The 23,747-nt window shown below is 39.1% G+C and overlaps 1 protein-coding gene across 2 annotated transcripts in view; it reads left to right on the top strand.

Annotated features, from left to right (window-relative positions):
- The first annotated feature begins 413 nt into the window (after positions 1-413).
- The window catches only part of CCDC83 (coiled-coil domain containing 83), a 72,214-nt gene continuing 48,880 nt past the window's right edge, over positions 414-23,747 (top strand). For both annotated transcript variants that reach the window (XM_025357402.1, XM_025357403.1), the window contains exons 1-3: positions 414-617; positions 5,207-5,329; positions 13,491-13,575. In XM_025357402.1, the coding sequence (XP_025213187.1) occupies positions 5,235-5,329; positions 13,491-13,575 (180 nt within the window). In that variant the 5' untranslated portion in view covers positions 414-617; positions 5,207-5,234. The remainder of the gene's footprint in view (positions 618-5,206; positions 5,330-13,490; positions 13,576-23,747) is intronic.

The following is a 23,747-nucleotide window of genomic DNA, read 5'->3' on the forward strand; positions in this document are numbered from 1 at the left end:
GGGACTCTTCCCTGCGCCGCCACCAGATGGCGCGCTTGGCCCGCCGTTCGCGGCTAAGCTAGGGCGGGTGGGGAGGGAGTGGGGAGGAGGACGTCGGTTGCCTTGGAAACGCAGGGCGCGGCACCGGCTGCGGTGGAGTGGGTGGGCCTGGTCCGCGGGCTGAAGGAAAGTGCGAACTATCGGCCCACGGCGGGGTATCCACCGCTGGAGGCTGTGGAGGGGATGTGAGGAGACTGGCTGGCCTCTTTTCTTGGTCCCCGACTCCTTCCAGTGTGACACTGAAGACTTTATAAGCATCCCCGGCCCACCCTCCACGGACCCCCCCTCCTCCACGGGCCCCCCTGTCCACGGGCGCCCCTGTCCCCGGGCCTGGGCTTGCGCCGCTTCGAGATCAGCCTGGGGGTCGCGCCCTCCTGGTCTTGTGGCGAAGCGCCGTTCTTGGGCCGTTAGGAGCTGCTGGGAAGGGCTCTGATAGGCCTACCCCTCTTCACCCAGGAGATGAGAAGGAGGGCAGGCCTTTTTAATCTGGTAAGAATGTCAACCCATCTCTCCACTGCGGTAGAATCCCTGGATACATTATTTGCCCTCTCGAAAGGCAGGCTCTGAATTTGATTCAGGTTTGTAACCTTCACGGTGCCCCCACACAGGCGCTAGCACACAGCAGACGCAGAGCAGACTAAGAATGCCTTCCCTTCTTGCAGGCTTTATCACTTGACAGTTTTCCCAAAGTGTCTGGAGCCTCATAATAGCCCGGACAGCAGCTAGGACAGATGGAGGAGGAAACAGGTCAGAAGTTCAGAGACTTGGCCGAGGTTATACAACTCCGTGCAGGAGCGAGGACCAAGCTCGGTCTTGTTCTCTTAGTGCCCCTCTCACCAAATTCTGAGTCTAGTGAATGCTTTCTAAGTGAGAACCTCACATATTCTTGCATCCTTCTCAATATCAGTGCAATGGTCTTCCCCTGTAGGTACTTCATATGTGCTAAGTGTGTTACTGATGTCCTTTACCCTCATATCCCAATTCATAGATTGGTTTCAACTTCTTGCTCTGGATACCACAACATTCTTCTAAAGAGAACTTGGCTTCTTTTATGAATTTGTCACATTTGTACAGTACCATGTTTGTTTCCTCACTCCCTTATCCCATAATTTTCTGCTGGGCAAGAGAGAGTTGAGGAAGTGATTAAGAGATGGGAAAGGGTGCCCTATCTAAGCGCCCCCCACCCCCCAAAAAAAAGGAAAAGAAAGATTCCTGTAATGACAGAGGAGAAAAATAATGACTGGATATTTATCAGTCTATGTGATAATGGCTCATGGATTGCCTTACAGCCACCTCCAGAAGATCCTCTTTAGACTCACTACTGCTATTTGAAGGTAGAAAGAAACCCTTTTTGAGATACCATCATTATTGCATATTTTTCCCTTATCCTAATAATAATATTCTCACAGTTATTTTTCTTTTCTTTGTTGATAATTCTAAAACTGAAGGACAGTAAGAATTGGAAAAAATGTAGTTCTGGTTACTAGAGAAGTTAGTGTAATATACTGCATTTCAAACTATTTGATATTAGCAATTCTGGATCAGAAGACAGACTAATTTTAAAGCTAAGACTCCAATATAATTTGGGTACTGCAGTAGAAAAATGTGCCATGATGAAAGGATTTGCATTGGTGAAGAAAATACATGCTAATGTAATGTACCTCATCAATCATCCAAGTGAAACTTGAAAATGTCACTCATCTAGATATTTTTAAATACCTTGATTTTAATATATGATTTTAACATATTTCCAAACAAGACAAATTTTACATTTTAACACTAATGATTTTGGGCCCTATCATATATACATAATCAATACAAAAAGATGTCTCAATTTTTAAAAGTAATGCTTAGGCAGTACTATTACCACTGAATGGCTTTAAATTAATTCAGGATTTTTAAAAACATTTACTGGAGACCAATTCTAATGGAGTTAAAAATGTGTTCTGTGCAATCTCATTTGTAGTAGCCACAAAATGAATAAAATACCTAGGAACCCCCTGTCCGGTGTCATATCCCCAGTGCCTGTCCCCAGATCAAGGCCTGGGCCCCTTCAGCCGTGTCTATCACAAGCACCACCAGCGTGTCTGACAAACTGCCCTACAAAGTCGCCAACATTGGCCTGGCCTCCTCGGGATGCAAAACCCTGGATATCGTGGAGAACCAGGTGCTGGGCCTGATGTGCTTGTGGGAGCTGTACTCAACACTCCAAGCCCCTGAAGGGCACCCACATTGACAGCTGCCTCCATGTGACCCATGGATATGGCCATCCTCATTGAGACCCTCATTACCCTGGGCGCCAAGCTGCAGTGGTCCAGCTGCAACATCACCCAGGACCATGTGGCAGCTGCCATTGCCAAGGCTGGCATTCCAGTTGTTCGCCTGGAAGGGCGAAATAAAGGAGGAGGAGTACCTGTGGTGCACCAAGCAGACGTTATACTTCAAAGACAGGCTCCTCAACATGATTCTGGATGTCGCTGGGGCCCCCACCAACCTCATCCACACAAAGTACCCACAGCTCTTGTAGGGCATTTTTTTAAAGTTCTGCTGCAGTGCGCTTCTTTCTTCCTATCTGTCTGAGTAGCGTCTTGCCTCATCTATACTTTGTAACTGGGGGCCAGGTAAAGCACCATGCAGAGCAGGCATTGAATAGATGTTTGTAGTTACTGACAGATTCGACGTCTGTTTGTCAGATATTCTAAGTGTAACCTTCCTGGAAGATAACTGCATTTACTTTGTGAATATTTTTCTAGGATTCTCACCCTTTACTGAGAGAAATCTTCTGGGTGGTCAGGAACTGTGAATCCTTGTAAATGTTTATGAAAGTCCCCATGGCTTATAGCATATTATCAAATGCAAAAATAGATGTTGAGGTACTATCATTAGCCCATTGCAAAAATGCAGCTATTAAGCAGGCAGTCCAATTAGCTTACCAATTTTCTTGAAGTGTGTGAAACAGTGAATCTTAATAGAGTTTATGCATGAAGCATTTGTGCTTTAATGGGTCCACATTTTCACTCATATCTTATTAAAATCCTTTGCCATAAGCTGCAGTTAGGTAAGTAATTATACATTAGTCAGAAAGTTAAAAACATAAAAGCCAGGTAACTGAGGTAATTGAGCAGGATGAGGTCATTTTTCCTCCAGCACCAAATGGGTACCGCGGGTAAAAACTGTAACACTTGATCTCTTCCATGGGACTTAGAAAGAGATAAATGTTGACATTTGTTTTAACTTTTAAATAAAATATTTTATGGTAAAAATTATTACTAAATAGTAAGTTATTGTTTTAAAATGAAACATTTGTCACTATGCTTTTTGTGCAACCATAAAGTTTAAAATTCTAATTCTAAAATGGAAAATAATATAAAAATTCAACTCTGCATCTGAAACAAAAGAATAATCTTTTCTTAACTGATAATTTCTGTGAATTGTGGTGGTATCATGATGACACCTTTTGGTGTGGAGCCTATTAAATTATTATCAACACTTTCATATTTTAGAGGACACTAATGTACCAATGTATTAAATCTTTTTGTTGTGTCATCTGTGTGCTTTTCAGTTGGAAAGTATTGTGGTATATTTGCATTCATGTATATGCTCAAATTAATTAGCATACACAGTAGTGCAAACTTGGTTTGAAAAGTCGCAGACATAAAGACAGCCTTACTGGAAGTCTGAGTGTGCAGGCAGCATGTCTACAGAGAAAAAGTGTGTTTTCATTTTAACAAGTTTTTCCACTTTGGAGCTGAATGGTCTACAAAGATTTACATGGATTGCCAATTCAGTGATCCAAATCAATGAAGGTTGACAATAGCAAGCCTCATGGATTAGTCTTCCCACACATCATTGTACTTGCAGCAGGCAGACATTCTATGCTTTAGTTACCCAGAACCTGAAGAAGCTTGACCTGGAGAAACAACTGAAGGGAAAGAGGAAGGGGCACTATACGGAGATAGAGCTAGAGATATATGCCCTTTTTCTATATCTCAGACACTATGCTAGGTGCTTTAAATATTAGCTTATTTAATCCTTACAATAGCTCTTAGAGTAGAATTGTTATCCTCTCCCTTGACAGATGATGAAACTGAAGTTCTTCAAAAAGATTAACCTATGCAAGGTCACACAGATAATAGTGATGGATCTAGGATTAAAGCCCATGTCTGCCTGATTCGTTCATGCATCCACTCATGTGTTCATTTGACAAGCACTTATTGTGTGTCTATTGTGCTTGGTGAGGAAATACAATAGTGCACAAGAATTACATCGTTCCTACTCTCATGAGAGTTTCCAGCCATCTAAAGAAATAATTACAAAGGTTATATTATATACTTTCCACCATACCTAACTACTGATACATTTATTTAAGGCTAGGTACTTATTCTTTTAAGATTAGTGGAAATTAAAAGATAAAAATATGTTAAGGAAGACCATAATCTGAAAAGTCTACGTTAGTACCCAAACCAAACCTATGAAAGTACTCCTGCTTACTATAAACATCTGTGAACAGTGGGTCTTGATTTTCCCTTTTAAAATGTATTTTTGATTTATTATCATTAGGTATTAAACCAATTAATAGCTGATGAGCAGTTATTATTAATACATTATTATTCGCATTTGTAAATATCAATCATTTTAAAAGTACTTCAATGTGTGCTTTTATTTGCTCTTTATATGAACCCTGCCCAAACCTAATTTTTTTTGGATCTTGATTAGAATTCTTTAGTCTTTTGGATCCTAGCTTCTTTGTGCTCATAGAAAATTGTGGTTTTGTTTTCATTTTCTTTGAAAACTTAATAGACATTTAATTAATCTCTCCTGCCAAACACTGTGGAGAAATAAAATGATTGAAAAAGCTCAGTTCTTTGCTCTTAAAAGAGCTAGATAGGGGCAACAGATATAGATGAAAAACATAAGAGAAGGAGTATCTTAGAAAGTTTTGGGTGGAGGGAATGCTATACCTGGGATAAACATGGAATTCACCAGAATCAAGAATCCAATCACTTCATGATGTTCCACCATTGTGGTGAATGTTAGATCTGGGGTCATGGAAGCAATCAGGATAGAAAGCCAGTATTAAGTGCCAGAGGTACCTTATCTAGAGTAAACAAAAGTAGGGAGGCAAAGATGGAATTTTTCACTTTTCCTGTGTCTCTTTTCTAAACAGGTATATTTCTTAATAGCTAACCAGCACAATGGAAAACTCAGGGAAAGCAAATAAAAAGGATACACATGATGGGCCACCAAAAGAAGTTAAATTGCCTACCAGTGAAGCACTTCTAGATTATCAGTAAGTTTTTATTCTGAAATCCAAAAGTTGCCATAGATAAAGGGCAGTCATTGTTAAGGCTCATATAACTCCAAATGCAAACAATGCATGCAGCAGCTGCCAAAAGAATAGAGGTGGATTTGGAGGCCTAATGGCACTCTTGTGCTATGCACATATTTTTAAAGGTTTTTGAAACTTTGAACATAACATAGTCCAAGTAGTAGCTACAACTACTTGGACTATGTTATGAAATGAAATGAGAGCTGCTATGAAACAGCTTTCATTAATGTAGTATTGGCTCCCTCAGTTGTTTATTGGTTACTCTCACCTATGCATACAACAGCTTGCTACCTTACCTCTTAAAATACAACACAGAATGGTTAGTTTGCATTTATAGAGTAGAAGAGGCCGGGTGTGGTGGCTCACGCCTGTAATCCCGGCACTTTGGGAGGCCAAAGTGGGTGGATCACCTGAGGTTGGGAGTTCAAGACCAGCCTGACCAACATGGTGAAACCAGGTCTCCACTAAAAATCCAAAAATTAGTCAGGCATGGTGGTGCGTGCCTGTAATCACAGCTACTCGGGAGACTGAGGCAGAAGAATTGCTCAAACCCAGGAGGCAGAGGTTGCAGTGAGCCAAGATCATGCCACTGCACTCCAGCCTGGGCAACAGAGCAAGATTCCATTGAGACTCCATCTCAAAAAAAAAAAAGAGAGAGAGAGAGTAGAAGAGAAAATTTCCCTTTATGTGACCCTTTATTTCTTAGACATTCTGACTTACATTATTCCTAAATGGCTACATATCAAATCCAAATGATTTACAGAAAATTCTTTTTAATAATAATAAATTTTTATAATGTCTCAATCCTAGGAGCTGGAGACAAAACCATAGGTAACATTTATTCTATGTTTATGTTTTATTCCAACAAATAGCTCCTTGAGGGTCTGTGAACCTTAGCTTTTGGCACGAGGTAGGTGTTTTAATGTGTAATTCTTAGAGAATTAATAGATAAGTGCTAGTCTTTTCTTACATAAGGCTGAAATGTACTTCATTCATGTACTCATTCAATAAGCACTTGAGTGTTTACCAAGTGCAAGTCAAGTGCTGGGTACTGGAGTGTAGCAGCAGGACTACATGGTCCCTGCCTTGATGAAGCATGGGAGACAGACAATAAACCACGAATTTGAGCTTTTAAGAAAGTGACAGGATGGTGTGGTGGCTGATGCCTGTAATCCCAGCCCTTTGAGAGGCGAAGTCGGGTGGATGAGCCCAGGAGTTTGAGATCAGCCTGAGTAACATGATGAAAACGCATCTCTACAAAATAAAAATTAGTCCCTGCTATTTAGGAGGTGGAGATGGGAGGATCGCCTGAGCCCAGGCAGGTCAAGGTTACAGTGAGCCATGATTGTGTCACTGCACTCCAGCCTTGGTGACAGAGAGGGGCCCTGTCTCAAAACAAACAAACAAACAAAAAACCCATGGCTATAACAAAGGTACTATGAAAGAAAACTGTAGGTTGCTGTTTAACAGCGTAACTAAAGGACTTGACCTAGTCAGAGTAGTTAGGAAAAGCTTGTTTGAGAAAGCTTTGAGCTGATTTCTGGAAAAGGAACAGGCATTATGGAGACACAGAACAGTGGAGAGCATGACTTATGGAAGACAGGAGGGTGGGAAAGAGCTTATCAGACTGGAAACTGAGAGAAGGGAGGGTGAGGGAGGCAGGGCAAGAGCAGACACTGGTGATTTAGGCAAGGATCAGATCAAGAAGAACACTTAAGTTTTTATTAGAGGAGTATAAGGTTGAAAATGGAGAGCCCATGATGCTAGTGACTAGGTCTTTGTTTAAGAGAGTTGTCATTGTTGTTTAAAGACAGAGTCTCAGTCTCTCACCCAGGCTGGAGTGTAGTAGCCTGATTATAGCTCATTGCAGTATCAAACTCCTGGGCTCAAGTGTTCCTCCTGCCTCAGATTCCTGAGTAGCTGGGATGACAGGCATATACCACCATGCCCAGCTAATTTTTAAATTTTGGGTAGAGCTGGGTCTCAAAATCCTGGCCTCAAGCAATCCACCTGCCTCAGCCTCCCAAAGTGCTGGGATTTCAGGCATGAGCCACCTCACCTGGCCAAGAAAGATTTTCGATTTTAAAATCTAAAGGAAGGATTTATTCTAAAATGTACCATAAAAAATGTATGGTGTTCTTAACAACATTCAGGGAAAATCTATCTCCTTCGGAGACCCCAATATATTCGTATATACTTTTTAGGATGCAGTGAGTGAAGGGATCAGAACACCAAGAGAGAAGAGGCTTTCATCTGTTTCCTTTTACTTTCTGCTTGAAGTAACATTAATAACTAGATACTATTCATACTCATTTCTCAACATAACTGAAAACTTCCTTCATCTCATCTTAGGAGAAGTGGACAAAAAGCCAGACTCTATGAATGCAACCTGGTCTCTAATTTGCTCCCATGGTGTAACTGGTGGCATCCAGTTAACAGCTGTTTCTCTCTCTTTTGGGTCAACCAGAAACCAGTCTTTCCCCTCTTTAACAAAGGTTTACGAAGAGGCATACATTTAAAAATTATCATGATCCAGTGCATAACGGACATCTCATACCCTTGTTCTTTTGTATTTGTTAAAACTAAGTAAATAATCTCATGGACTGGAACAGCCACGGTCTTCTGTACCATGCTCTACTGATGACAGTTTATGCATTCCATGTATTCCTCGGTGACAGAACTGTTGTCACATGACAAATAGCCAACACACTCCCTCTCACCATCAGAGGAAGGATTGTCCAGGACTTCCCTGGCAGCCTCTTATATCTCTGTCAGCTCCTAATGAGCTGTAGTAGTTAGTTAATTCATGGTTTTTGAGCAACTGACCTTTTTTCAAATTTATCCCAAGAAAAGAAAGTCATGAACTTCTATGGTGGTTTGTGAAGAGCTGATACTACCAATGTTCAGTCTATAAAATTATTGTCTCTGAATAATGATGGTTTTTATTTTCTCCTTTATACTTGTCTTGCCCCCAGTTTTCTATAATAAGTATGAATATAGATATAGAAATAGGTGACAATATGGTCGTGAGTGAAAAAATGGAGATTATGATATAGATTTTTTGAAAGTCAAGTTTATTTCGATCAGTGATTGTTTGTTTTTGAGACAAGAGTCTCGCTCTGTCACCCAGGCAGGAGTGCAGTGGCATGATCGCGGCTCACTACAACCCCCGCCTCCCGGGTTCAAGCAATTCTCCCACCTCAGCCTCCCCAGTAGCTGGATTACAGGCATGCGCCACCACACCCGGCTAATTTTTTGTATTTTTAGTAGAGATAGGGTTTTGCCATGTTGGCCAGGCTGGTCTTGAACTCCTGATCTCAGGAGATCCTCCTGCCTCAGCCTCCCAAAGTGCTGGGATTACAGGTGTTAGCCATGTTTGTTTATTTTTATAAATACGGAGTCTCCCTATGTTGACTAGGCTGGTCTCAAACTCCTGGGCTCAGGTGATCAGCCCACCTCAACCTCCCAAAATGCTAGGATTACAGGCGTGAGCCACTGTGCCCAGCCCAGATTTGTGTTTTTATATGGATAAGGCAGTTAGAATATTTGAAGTGAAGGAAAAAATATGGTGGGTCATTTGTGTTTGTCTCTCCCTCAACAAACTGTGAGCTCCTTGAAGACTATTCTTTACTCCTCTCTCTACCTCTAGTATCTAGCACAGCCTTATAGTATGAGCTCAGAATTTCTTTGTTGAGTAAATGTTGTTGAATCTTGTCTGAAAGCAAAATCACACTCATGAAAACAAATACAATGTTATTTTTGCCTGTTGATACAGGAAACAAATTTTTTAACTCAGTGATGAAATGTCCACCAATAAACAAGCTCTTTCTTACCCACTCTTGAGTATAAATTGTTCAAATATTCTGAAAACATCTGCAACAAAGCAATCCTGCCCTTTTATCAGGTAATTTCGTGGATATAGGAAGTCTTTCCCAGAACATAGGTCATGAACTTCTATGGTTGTTTATGAAGAACTGATACTGTCAATACTAAATCTATGAAGTGATCATCTCTAAGTAATGGTAGTTTTTATTTTCTCCTTTATACTTGTTGTCTCCCAGTTTTCTACAATGAATATGGATAGATATATAAAAACATGTGAATATGGTTATGGGTTTAAAGAACAAAACACAAAAATATAGGTTTTTTTGGAATTCAAATGTATTTGTTTTCCTTCCCAGAATTTTCAATGAAATTGCATGATTGAAGGGAACATTGACACATTACTAACATTTTAACAATATAGAGAGTGGGAGAAAGATGACATATTGTCTTACTAACAATTTAATATCACTGTGCTTTAGAATTGTACCATATCCTTTTCAAACTGCTTTAATGTATATTGGTGTATTATCACCCCACTTGCTTCAGCACCTAGTGTGACATGTCAGATTCTAGGTGGGAGAGTAGATGGGGGAGATATTAAAAAGAAAAAAGTGTTTAAGGAACAATGATGCTGGAAGTCCCCATAAAGCGTTGAGTTCTGAAGTTAAGCTTCATCTGCTTCCTGGTAAAACATACCTCTTCGTGAAGCCAGAGAAGGCTGAAGTGGATTTCAAAGAGAGGCTCAGCTAAATTAGACCCACAGCTACCATGAGCTCCACAAGAGGGACAGTGAAGCTGCCAACACATTTAGGGCATCTCAGAATTCCCCACTAAGGCCTGCTGCTGCCACTCACATCATCCTGAATTGCTCACTCCACAAATGGAGAAGAGACAAAGCCCGAGGCCATTCGCTCCTAAATGCTCTGAGGGAGGGGTGGTGGGCTTAAGTGTGGGGTTGCCAGATGTAACAAATAGAAATAAAGCATGCCCAATTAAATATGAGTTTCAGATAAACAGCAAATAATTTTTTTAGTATAAATATGACCCATGCAATGGGGTTGGGGCTGAACGTGGTCTCCAGCCCAATCATTGCATGCCCAGTCATCACCAACGAAAGCTCTCAGCTGCACCCAGGGAATTGGTCTATTAACGAGCCCATCTGTAGACTCAGTTTAACCAAAGAAGACCACATCTTGAGATTCATTTGCCTGCTCTACCCATGTAAAGAAATAGTATTACTATATTTATAATTGCAGAAATTATATGAGTAATTTGGACATTTGCATAGGTTCTTTTCCAATAATTTTCATTTATAATACTTTTTTTAATATCCTGAAAAATGGGAGGTAGAGAAGGCACTCCTTCAAAATCTTTGAACAAATGTAAGCTTTAGGTAAGAAGTCAAAGATGAGCCAAGTGTGGTGGTGCACATCTGTAACTCCATCTACTTGGGAGGCTAAGGCTGGAGGATTCCTTGAGCCCAGGAGTTCAAGCCCAGCCTGGGCAGCATAGAGCCTTATTTTCTTATTATTTTGTGGAGCCTGCCCTATCTACTATAGTAGTTCCCTCCATTTATGGTCCTTCTTATATCCTGTTATTTTTCCCCATGGTATTTATCATAATGTGTAAACAATATGTTTCAATATGTTTATGTGTTTACTCCTTATTATCCAGTAAAAGGTACTCCTTGAAGGCAAGGATCATGAAGGGTTGTTCAAAATTATCTCTGTAGGCCAGGCACAGTGGCTCACACCTGTAATCCTAGCACTTTGGGAGGCTGAGGCAGGTGGATCACTTGAGGCCAGGAGTTCAAGGCCAGCCTGGCCAACATGGTGAAACCTCATCTCTGCAAAAAATTCAAAAATTACCTGGGTGTGGTGGCATGTGCCTGTAATCCCAGTTACTGGGGAGGCTGAGGTGGGACAATCACTTGAACTTGGGAGTGGGAGGTTGCAGTGAGCCGAGATCATGCCACTGCACTCCAGCCTAGATGACAGAGCAAGACTCTGTTGGCCGGGCGCGGTGGCTCAAGCCTGTAATCCCAGCACTTTGGGAGGCCGAGGCGGGTGGATCATGAGGTCAGGAGATCGAGACCATCCTGGCTAACACGGTGAAACCCCGTCTCTACTAAAAAATACAAAAAACTAGCCGGGCGAGGTGGCGGGCGCCTGTAGTCCCAGCTACTCGGGAGGCTGAGGCAGGAGAATGGCGTAAACCCGGGAGACGGAGCTTGCAGTGAGCTGAGATCCGGCCACTGCACTCCAGCCTGGGTGACAGAGTGAGACTCCGTCTCAAAAAAAAAAAAAAAAAAAAAAAGACTCTGTTAAAAAAAAAAAAAAAAAAACTATATAATGCCTAAAACCATGCTGGGCACCTTTCCGCTCTTTAAATCTACATTATATGTATGACTGTTTGAAAGGGAATATTGGTCCATTTAAATTGCAGAATTTTGTAACTGAAAAGGAAGTATAGAGTTCATCTCCATCAATCCTCTCATTTCTGGAGGTTAAATATCCTTAGAGAACTGGAAAATCAGCTCTAAAATTCAAGTTCCATAGTATCCAAACAGAGCAGTTTTTGACCAGTAAAGGATTTTTTTTTTAATGTTGCATTTTCTCATTATTGGGAAAGAAAGAGCCTAGTTTTTCTCTCTACTGAGTATACAATGTTACAAATATAATTGATGTTTGGGGGAAAGGGCTAAGGATATAAGGTTTAATTCAACTGAAATTTACTAAGCATTTACTTTATGCTAGAAACATTCACATATGATTTCTTATTTTAATCCTTATGATAATATGCAGAGCTAGGTATTGTTATCCCATTTGACAGCTTGGACATTTAGGCCCAGGGAATTGACTTGCCTGAGATCATGTAGACAAGAAGTGGTAAGGGCAAGATTTGAAACCAGAGTTTCTCATTCTTTAACTACTCTTTGCTCTACTACAGAGGTACTATATTTCTGTTTTTGTTTTATTTTGGTTTTAATTAAGCCAAAGGGTTTAGGTAACACATTTCTGTTGCCTTATTTTGATCTCAGATTTAAAGTTATAAGATTTATTAGATCATAGTGACATAAGATATACTATAAATTTTTAAAAATTATTTTATTTATTTACTTTGAGACTGGATCTCACTCTGTCGTGCAGGCTGGAGTGCAGTGGCATGATCTTGGTTCACTGCAACCTCTGCCTCCCGGGTTCAAACGATTCTCATGCCTCAGCCTCCCGAGTAGCTGTGACTACAGGCATTCACCTCCACACCTGGCTAATTTTTGTATCTTTAGTAGAGATAGGGTTTTGCCATGTTGGCCAGCCGGGTCTGGAACTCCTGTCCTCAAGAGATCCACCTGCTGGCCAGGTACGGTGGCCCACACCTGTAACCCCAGCACTTTGAGAGCCCAAAGCGGGCAGATCACTCTATTTCTCTACGAAAAATAGAAAAATTAGCCGGGCATGGTGGCGGGCACGTATAATCCCAGTTACTCGGGAGGCTGAGGCAGGAGAATCACTTGAGCCCAGGAGGCAGAGGTTGCAGTGAGCCGAAATCATGCAACTGCACTCCAGTCTGGGCAACAGAGTGAAACTCTGTCTCAAAAACAAACAGATAAACAAAACCAGATCCACCTGCCTCAGCCTCCCAGAGTGCTGGGATTACAGGTGTGAGCCACCATGCCCAGCCCATTTTTAAAGAGATATACTAAACCCCTCAAATAGCTATCAAATAGCCTATAAGGAAGTCTTTCTGCACTGTTCTATCTCTCTTTCATACCTTACAGCCACTCAACAAATACTTGTTGAGTGTTAAAGAAATGTATTTGTGCCAGGAAAGAAGTTTTTATTATTTGTAGAAGAGATAGCACACTAATGAACTTGAACCAATAGGCATACCTAGTTTACCTTAGTATTTCAAGCAGGTGAGCTTGCCCTTATAAATTCTTAGCTTTGTTTGTCATTTTTGTCTGAATGTTTTTAGAATTCTAGAAAGCATGTTTTCTGTTTGCCCTCTCCTAGTTTTCCTTTAGGCTAAATTATTTATAAACAATTAGAAAGTAAAAAATTACAAATATAAAACATGAACAGAGATTTTTTTCAAAAAAAAAAAAAAACAACCTTGAAGTTATCTCTACAATATATATTTTAGTGAGTAAAATAGATTCAGAACCATTCAGGAGAGGTTTTTATCCCTAAATGTGTTTTCATAATACTTTTAATAATTCACTTCAAATACTTTAAAAATTTTTTCTTATTTCCTAAGATAAATGATTCTAACACATTTTATCTTTGTTGATTCTCAGATGTCAAATAAAGGAAAATGCAGTGGAGCGATTTATGTTTCAAATAAAGACACTTAGGGAAAAAAACCAAAAATACCATGAAAGAGTGAGTATAAAATTTAGAACCTATATATAGTCGTTAAGCATTTACACTCAGACTTTAAAAACTTGTGGATTATGGTGAAATATACTGTAGGAAATTATCTGCTTCAAAGCTTGGAATTGATTGATTTACAATCTATTTCAGTTTCTTTGTACAGGTGAGGCAGGTGGGTACTGCTGTTGCCATTATATTAGTTATAATGTCAGTGGAAATTGGGTTGAATTATGTTATTTAGACCCTGAAGACACTGAATCTTATGTTCAAAATTTTAAAGCTTTGAAACTACATTTGTCTTTTGACTTTTTATTTAACCAAACTATAAAACATTGGTTCTCCATTTTAAATCTGTCTTTTTTCTTTCAGATTTTCAGAGAGTAAGCATATGTAAATACCATTTGAAAAGCACAACCTCAGTTGTTAAAATTATTAATTGCATATTTAAGATGATATACTGTTTTTAGAAAATCAGATTAAAATCAATATCAAAAAGGTGCTATATATGACTATCGGGACTAAAGATCAACAGAAATAAAGTTTGGAAGCAATCAATGATAATTAACACAATTTATCCCTCAAGGTATCTTATGAATGAAGAAATACTGAGGGTGCCCCCTTTTAACACATTTATTTTACATGAGCCCTGAAACTTCCACAGTTAACTGTTTTATTTTGGCTTCTGTCTAAAAAGAATATATCTACAAATTTTAATAGAGTCTGGAGTCAGAGACCTGAGTTTGCATCCTGACTGTACAGCTTACTGCTGATGTCATTTTGGCCAGATTTGGTATGAGCCTCAATTTCACTCTTCTAAAATGGGGATTCCTGTCTCCCCTACAGGGCTAATTTGTTTGTTCATTCAGTAAATATTTAGTGGACAAGACAAGCCAGTAACATAACTGTGACTCTGACACTGTCACAATTCTCAAGGTTCATTCACTTGTAATAGGGACTAAAACAGAAGCTCAGTTTGGCCTGGTGCCTGAATGCAGGCTCCACATGAGATCCAGAGCACTAAAGAGAAGTGAGTCCCATCAAGGCACCCATGCACATCCTCCAGTGATCAGCACGGGGACTTGTAGATCAGGACTCAGTTGTGGAAAGTACAACAAATCAGGACTGAGTAATCATTTTCCCCTTAGCCCATCATTTAGAGCCAGAAATAGTTAAAGTTCTTGTTTCCATGAGGACTGGCTCAAGAATGCACATTAGTGGACCCAGCAGTGAGTAGCAAGGAGAGGTAGATTCTAACTATAACTCTGTAACTGAACATCATCCATTTCTTTCCTTTTATGTTGTTATTGCTATAATTTAAACCACAATTTCTTACTCATCCTTCCCTCAAAGTATATTCTCCACAGTGCAACCATAATTACCTTTTGAATATTGTAAACCAGGTCCATTCTTTCATTCCTACTATTCCACCACAACTGCTCTAGCAAAAGTTATTAATGACCAATTTGACAGGCCCAATAGATTCTTTTTAGTCCTTACTTTACCTCTCATCTCTTAACATCCTTCAGTGGCTTCCTATTGCACAGAGAATAAAACCTATCGTCTTCACTAAAGTCTTCAGGGTCCTTCAAAATCTAACCCCTGTTCACCTCTCAAACCTTGTCTCCAGCTGCTGGTGGAGGATTTTTTGCTCCTTAGCTCAGCTAGGTCTGGGTTCTTGACTCACAGCCAGGAAGAAGTAGGCTTGCAGACATGCGAAGAATGAGCAAGGCAGGAAATTTTATTGAGTGATGAAACAGCTTTTAGCAGGGAGGGGATGCAGGGGTGGTCCCCCTACGCAAAGGCAGGAGGGTTCCCAATATGGCTGAGCCCAGGGCTTTTTATGGGTTCAGGGTAGAGAGTGTGTGCTGATTGGTTTCTGAGTATACAAAAAAGGTTAAGGTGGGCACAATAGTGTAGAAAACCAATTAGGAAAGGGTAGGTATATGTAAAACAGGTGAAGGATGAAGACCAATCAGAGGAAAGCACGCCAAACAGGAAGGTGTGTTCTCAATCTGGTTGGAGGATTTACCTAAGTTTCCAGCTTGAAGGTTGGATTTCACAGGGGACACGCCCCAGCTGCCTAGGCATTTGTCTGCCTCCTGCCTGTATCACTTCTCCACCTTTTACCACCTCTTATTTGAAATCTTGAAAAACCAATCTATTTATTTATGCCTTTACTCATGCTGTTTCCTCTTCCTGGAATGCTTTTTTCTTGGCTAGCTCCTTTTCATTCCGCCAACCTAAGTTGGAATATTGTGTAAAATTATATCTCCATTATTAAATTGCAAGCTTTTTAGGCAGCAGCAATTCAGTGTTACTTCTTTGTTTCTCCGGAAGAGTCCAGCTTGAGTAGGTGTTCAATAAATATTTGTTGAGTTAATTCATGCTAACACTAGTAGAAGGAAAAATGTTTTGAGGTCATAGATATTTAACATGACTCATGTTTTCTCTTCAGTTATTCCAAAATCAGAAATGCCCCTCTTCTTTTCCACACATCATCTTTTCCTATGTATATTTAGTTCTGTTTGGATTATCACACCTCATTTATTACCTTTCTTTCTCTCAGTATGCATTCATTGCTCCAGCTACCTCATTAGCTGTTCCATAGTTCACTCTGTCTACTTCCATACTCTCCATTCATTCTTTCATTCCTACTATTCCACCACAACTGCTCTAGCAAAAGTTATTAATGACCAATTTGCCAGATCCAATAGACTCTTTTTAGTCCTTACTTTACCTCTCATCTCTTCAGCAGCCACTCCCTTTATCTTAAAACCCTTTTCTCCTTTGGGTTCCAGGACCTCACTCTATCTTAACTTTTCTCCTACCTCTCTGAACATTTCTTCTCATTTTTGATTTACTGCTCTTTGCCTAGACACATCCCTTAATTATCACATTTACCAGAGTTCTGATCTCAACCCTTTTCTCTCACTCTAATTCTTTTTTGGGGTCATCTCACTTAACACTATGGCTTCAAATAACCATCTATTTGTTAATAATTTTCATATCTGTATGTCGCTACAAAAAATTGTAAAAAGTAGCCAGGTGCCGTGGTGTGCACCTGTAGTCCCACCTACCCAGGGGGCTGAGGCAGGAAGATGCTTGAGCCCAGGAGTTTGAGGTTACAGTGAGCTATGACCATGCCACTGCACTCCAGCTTGGGTAACAGACTAAGATCCTGTCTCTAAAAAGGTAAAAATTAAACAAAATTTTTTTTTAATTTTGTAAATGAAAACCATCACATGCTTCAAAAGAATAGTCATTGTGTTAAATATTTGATCTAGGAGAACTGGATTTATTTTAAGAAGTATTGTGCCAAGTGTGGAAAGAAAAGTAAGTCTTTGTACATTATATACATTTATTTGTCACTTGTATGTAATGGTTTTAAAATTATCACTATCTGTGGATTTTTTTTTTGCCTGTATATAATGGTAAATATTTTTGAGCTGGGATTGAATTTAGAGGCTATTGTTGTCTTACTAAAATTAACATAAGTAAAATCATATATCTTTACTTAGGATTCAAAACATACCTGATAAAGGAATTTTCTACTTCTACAAAAATAAGTGCAGAAGTCCATATTTAGAAAAAGTATTAGCAGTGCAATAGTTTGGCAAGTGATATTTCCATTACTATTATTCAAGTTCCTATATTTCATTTTAAAATAACATGTCAAACTAAAATAATTCAATTTATTTATAAGCAAATAAAACATGAATCTATTTCATTCCAGAAAACAGAATATCTGAGAGTTGGTTAAAGAGTAGTAAATTATTTATTTTTCAGTTGTTAATATTCATTGGCCTTCATTTTTTAGTTAAACTTCATTTTGAAATAAGTATAGATTAACTTAGTTATAAAAATGTTATAAAAATGAGAGAAAGGTCCTATGTACCTATTACCTAGTTTCTCATAACATATTACAGAATCACAGTACAATATTATAACTAGGATATTGACAAGATTAACATGGAAAGTCAAGATACAGAAGATTTCCATCACCACAAGTATCCCTAATGTGATCCTTTATAGCCACTCACTCCCCTCCCAGTTCTGCCCCCTCATTAGACGCTGGCAATCATTAATCTGTTCTCCATTATTATAATGTTACTTCAGGCATGTTATACAAATGGAATCATACAATAAGTAACCCTTTGGTACTGGCTTTTTAAAATTCAGCATAATTCCCTGGAGGTATATCCAGGTTGTTGTGTGTGTTATCAGTTAGTTTCTTTGTATTGCTGGCTAGTAACCTGGTGTGGATGTACCAGAGTTTGTTTAACCATTCACCTGGAGAACATCTGGGTTGTTTCCAGTTATTGGATATTTTACATAAAGCTAATATAAACATTAATGGACAGGTATTTGTATGAACAAAAGTTTTCATTTCTTTGGAATAAATGCCCAGGAGTTCAATTGCTGGGTAGTATGATAGTGTTAGTTTTTAAAGAAACTGTTGAACTACTTTCCAAACTGGCTGTACCTTTTACATTCCCACCATCATATATGACAGAGCCAGTTTCTCCTCATCCTCTCCAGAATTTAGTGATGTCACTATGCACTATTTTATGTTAGCCTTCTGGTAGGTGTGTAGTAATATCTCAGTATGGTTTTAATTTGCATTTCCCTAATGGATAATGACATTGAATATCTTTTCATGTGCTTGTTTGTCTTTTGCTCATTTTATAATTAGACTTTTTGTACTCTTGAGCTTTACATATATATATAAAATCTTCTAAAACCAATCCTTCCTTGGATATGTTATTTGCAAATATTTTCTCCTAGTCTGTAGTTTGTCTTTCATCCTCATAAAAGGGTAACAGAGTAAAAGTTTTTAATTTTAATGAAGTCCAGTTTATCAATTGTTCCTTTTATGGATTATGCTTTCAGTGTCAAGTTTTCAAACTCTTTGCCTAGCCCTAAATCCCAAAGATTTTCTCCTACGTTTTATTCTAAAATTTTTGTAGTTTCACCTTTTACATTTAAATCATGGTCCATTTGGAGTTAGCTTGTGTATAAGGTGTGAGGCTTAGATCAAGATTCTTCTTTTTTTTTTTTACTTGCAGCTGTCCAGTTGCATCTGCACTATTAGTTGATAAACCTATCTTTCCTGCATTGAATTGCTTTCACACCTTTGTCAAAAATCAGTTCAACATTGAATAGGCATTTCTCCAAAGAAGACATACAAATGGCTAACAAGCACAAGAAAAGATGTTCAACATAGTTATTTGAGAAATGCCAATAAAAACCACAATGAGGTACCACTTTGCAGATACTAGAATGGCTGTAACCAAAGTGGTGATGAAGATGTGGAAAAATTGGAACACTCATACATTGCTGGTGGGAATGTAAAATTGTTCAGCTACTTTGGAAAACAATTTGACGGTTCCTCAAAAAGGCATATAGGATTACCATGTGACCCTGTAATTCTACTCCCAAAAGAATGAAAAACAAGTATTCGAGTACATGTTACATGCATGCTGATAGCATCAGTTATTAGACATTTTACATAAAGCTAATATAAACATTAATGGACAGGTATTTGTATGAACAAAAGTTTCCATTTCTTTGGAATAAATGCCCAGCCAAACTGAAAAAGCCCAAAGGTGTTCATTATCAACAGATGAATGGATAAGCCAATTGTGGTATATACATACAATGGTATATTATGTAGTCATAAAAAGCAATGAAGTACTGATACGTGCTACAATGTGGATGAACATCCAAAATATGCTGAGTAAAATATACCAGACACAAAAGGTCAGCATGTTGTATGATTCCATTTATTCCAATATCCAGAATAGATAAATTCATACAGACAGAACAGATTGCTGGTTGCCAAGGGCTGGGGGAAAGGGATGAGAGGGAGAGACTGCCTAATGGCTAAGGAGTTTTACTTTGGAATGCTGGAAATGTTTTGGAACTAGATAGAGGTGGCAGTTCTACAACACTATAAATGTACTAAATGCCACTGAATTGTTCAATTTAAAATAAATATTTAAATTTTAGCAGAATTTTTAAAAAAACAGTTGGAGATTTCTGTGGACCTTTTTTTATTATTATACTTTAATTTCTAGGGTACATGTGCACAACGTGCAGGTTTGTTACACATGTATACATGTGCCATGTTGATGTGCTGCACCCATTACATTAGGTATATCTCCTAATGCTATCCCTCCCCCCTCCCTCTACCCCACGAGAGGCCCCTGTGTGATGTTCCCCATCCTGTGTCCAAATGTTCTCATTGTTCAATTCCCACCTATGAGTGAGAACATGTGGTGTTTGGTTTTCTGTCCCTGCAATAGTTTGCTTAGAATGATGGTTTCCAGTTTCATCCATTTCCCTACAAAGGACATGAACTCATCCGTTTTTATGGCTGCATAGTATTCCATGGTGTATATGTGCCACATTTTCTTAATCCAGTCTATCATTGATGGACATTTCAGTTGGTTCCAAGTCTTTGCTATTGGGAATAGTGCCGCAATAAACGTACGTGTGCATGTGTCTTTATAGCAGCATGATTTATAATCCTTTGGGTATATACCCAGTCATGGATTGCTGGGTCAAATGGTATTTCTAGTTCTAGATCCTTGAGGAATCGCCACACTCTTCCACAATGGTTGAACCAGTTTACAGTCCCACCAACAGTGTAAAAGTGTTCCTATTTCTCCACATCCTCTCCAGCACCTGCTGTTTCCTAACTTTTTAATGATCGCCATTCTGACTGGTGTGAGATGGTATCTCATTGTAGTTTTGGTTTGCATTTATCTGAGGGCCAGTGATGATGAGCATTTTTTCATGTGTCTGTTGGCTGCATAAATGTCTTCTTTTGAGAAGTGTCTGTTCATATCCTTTGCCCACTTTTTGATGGGGTCATTTGATTTTTCCTTGTAAATTTGTTTAAGTTCTTTGTAGATTCGGGATATTAGCCTTTGTCAGATGAGTAGATTGCAAAAATTTTCTCCCATTCTGTAGGTTGCCTTTTCACTCTGATGGTAGTTTCTTTTGCGGTGCAGAAGCTCTTTAGTTTAATTAGATCCCATTTGTCAATTTCAGCTTTTGTTGCCATTGCTTTTGGTGTTTCAGACATGAAGTCTTTGCCCATGCCTATGTCCTGAATGGTACTGCCTAGGTTGTCTTCTAGGGTTTCTATGGTTTTAGGTCTAACATTTAAGTCTTTAATCCATCTTGAATTAATTTTTGTGTAAGGTGTAAGGAAGGGATCCAGTTTCAGTTTTCTACATATGGCTAGCCAGTTTTCCCAGCACCATTTATGAAATAGGGAATCCTTTCCCCATTTCTTGTTGTTGTCAGGTTTGTCAAAGATCAGATGATTGTAGATGTGTGGTATTATTTCTGAGGGCTCTGTTCTGTTCCATTGGACTACATCTCTGTTTTGGTACCAGTACCATGCTGTTTTGGTTACTGTAGCCTTGTAGTATAGTTTGAAGTCAGGCCACGTGATGCCTCCAGCTTTGTTCTTTTCCTTAGGATTGTCTTGGCAATGTGGGCTCTTTTTTGGTTCCATATGAACTTTAAAGTAGTTTTTTCCAATTCTGTGAAGAAAGTCATTGGTAGCTTGATGGGGATGGCATTGAATCTATAAATTACCTTGGGCAGTATGACCATTTTCATGATATAGATTCTTCCTATCCAAGAGCATGGAATGTTCTTCCATTTGTTTGTGTCCTCTTTTATTTCGTTGAGCAGTGGTTTGTAGTTCTCCTTGAAGAGGTCCTTCACATCCCTTGTAAGTTGTATTCCTAGGTATTTCATTCTCTTTGAAGCAATTGTGAATGGGAGTTCACTCATGATTTGGCTCTCTGTTTGTCTGTTATTGGTATATAGGAATGCCTGTGATTTTTGCACATTGGTTTTGTATCCTGAGAATTTGCTGAAGTTGCTTATGAGCTTAAGGAGATTTTGGGCTGAGAAAACGTAGTTTTCTAAATATACAATCGTGTCATCTGCAAACAGGGACAGTTTGACTTCCTCTTTTCCTAATTGAATACCCTTTATTTCTATCTCCTGCCTGATTGCCCTGGCCAGAACTTCCAACACTATGTTGAATAGGAGTGGTGAGAAAGGGCATCCTTGTCCCAAAAACCCAAAGGGAATGCTTCCAGTTTTTGGCCCTTCAATATGATATTGGCTGTGGGTCTGTCATAAATAGCTCTTATTATTTTGAGATATGTCCCATGAACACCTAATTTATTGAGAGTTTTTAGCATGAAGGTTGTGAAATTTTGTGGAAGGCCTTTTCTGCATCTATTGAGATGTACATGTTGTTTTTGTCTTTGGTTCTGTTTATATGATGGATTACATTGATTGATTTGTGTATGTTGAAGCAGCCTTGCATCCCAAGGATGAAGCCAACTTGATCGTGGTGGATAAGCTTTTTGATGTGCTGCTGGATTCGGTTTGCCAGTATTTTATTGAGGATTTTTGCATCGATGTTCATCAGGGATATTGGTCTAAAATTCTCTTTTTTTGTTGTGTCTCTACCAGACTTTGGTATCAGGATGATGCTGGTCTCATAAAATGACTTAGGGAGGATTCCCTCTTGTTCTATTGATTGGAATACTTTCAGAAGGAATAGTACCAGCTCCTCTTTGAACCTCTGGTAGAATTCGGCTGTGAATCTGTCTGGTCCTGGACTTTTATTGGTTGGTAGGCTATTAATTATTTGCCTCTATTTCAGAGCTTGTTATTGGTCTATTCAGGGATTCAGCTTCTTCCTGGCTTAGTCTTGGGAGAGTGTGTCCAGGAATTTATCCATTTCTTCTAGATTTTCTAGTTTATTTGCATAGAGGTGTTTATAGTATTCTCTGATGGTAGTTTCTATTTCTGTGGGATCGGTGGTGATATCCCCTTTATCATTTTTTATTGTGTCTATTTGATTCTTCTCTTTTTTCTTCTTCATTAGTCTTGCTAGTGGTTTATCTATTTTGTTGATCTTTTCAAAATCCAGCTCCTGGATCCATTGATTTTTTAAAGGGTTTTTTTGTGTCTCTATCTCCTTCAGTTCTGCTCTTAGTTATTTCTTGCCTTCTAGCTTTTGAATGTGTTTGCTCCTGCTTCTCTAGTTCTTTTAATTGTGATGTTAGGGTGTCGGTTTTAGATCTTTCCTGCTTTCTCTTGTGGGCATTGAGTAAATTTCCCTCTACACACTGCTTTAAATGTGTCCCAGAGATTCTGGTATGTTGTGTCTTTGTTCTTATTGGTTTCAAAGAACATCTTTATTTCTGCCTTCATTTTGGTACGTACCCAGTAGTCATTCAGGAGCAGGTTGTTCAGTTTCCATGTCATAGAGCGGTTTTGAGTGAGTTTCTTAATCCTGAGTTCTAGTTTGATTGCACTGTGGTCTGAGAGACAGTTTGTTATAATTTCTGTTCTTTTACATTTACTGAGGACTGCTTTACTTCCAACTATGTGGTCAATTTTGGAATAAGTGTGACGTGGTGCTGCGAAGAATGTATATTCTGTTGATTTGGGGTGGAGAGTTCTGTAGATGTCTGTTAGGTCCACTTGGTGCAGAGGTAATTTCAATTCCTGGATATCCTTGTTAACTTTCTATCTCGTTGATCTGTCTAATGTTAACAGTGGGGTGTTAAAGTCTCCCATTATTATTGTGTGGGAGTCTAAGTCTCTTTGTAGGTCTCTAAGGACTTGCTTTATGAATCTGGGTGCTCCTGTATTGGGTGCATATATACTTAGAATAGTTAGCTCTTCTTGTTGAATTGATTCCTTCACCATTATGTAATGGCCTTCTTTGTCTCTCTCTGTTTTATCAGAGATTAGGATTGCAACCCCCTCTTTTTGTTTTCCATTTGCTTGGTAGATCTTTCTCCATCCCTTTATTTTGAGCCTGTGTGTGTCTCTGCACGTGAGATGGGTCTCCTATATAAAGCACACTGATGGGTCTTGAATCTTTATCCAATTTGCCAGTCTGTGTCTTTTGATTGGAGCATTTAGCCCATTTACATTTAAGGTTAACATTGTTATGTGTGAGTCTGATCCTGTCATTATGATGTTAGCTGGTTATTTTGCTCGTTAGTTGCTGCAGTTTCTTCCTAGCATCGATGGCCTCTATAATTTGGCATATTTTTGCAGTGGCTGGTACTGGTTGTTCCTTTCCATGTTTAGTGCTTCCTTCAGGAGCTCTTGTAAGACAGACCTGG

This window comes from Theropithecus gelada, chromosome 14 (genome assembly GCF_003255815.1).
Source record: "Theropithecus gelada isolate Dixy chromosome 14, Tgel_1.0, whole genome shotgun sequence".
Classification (NCBI taxonomy): Eukaryota; Metazoa; Chordata; class Mammalia; order Primates; family Cercopithecidae; genus Theropithecus; species Theropithecus gelada.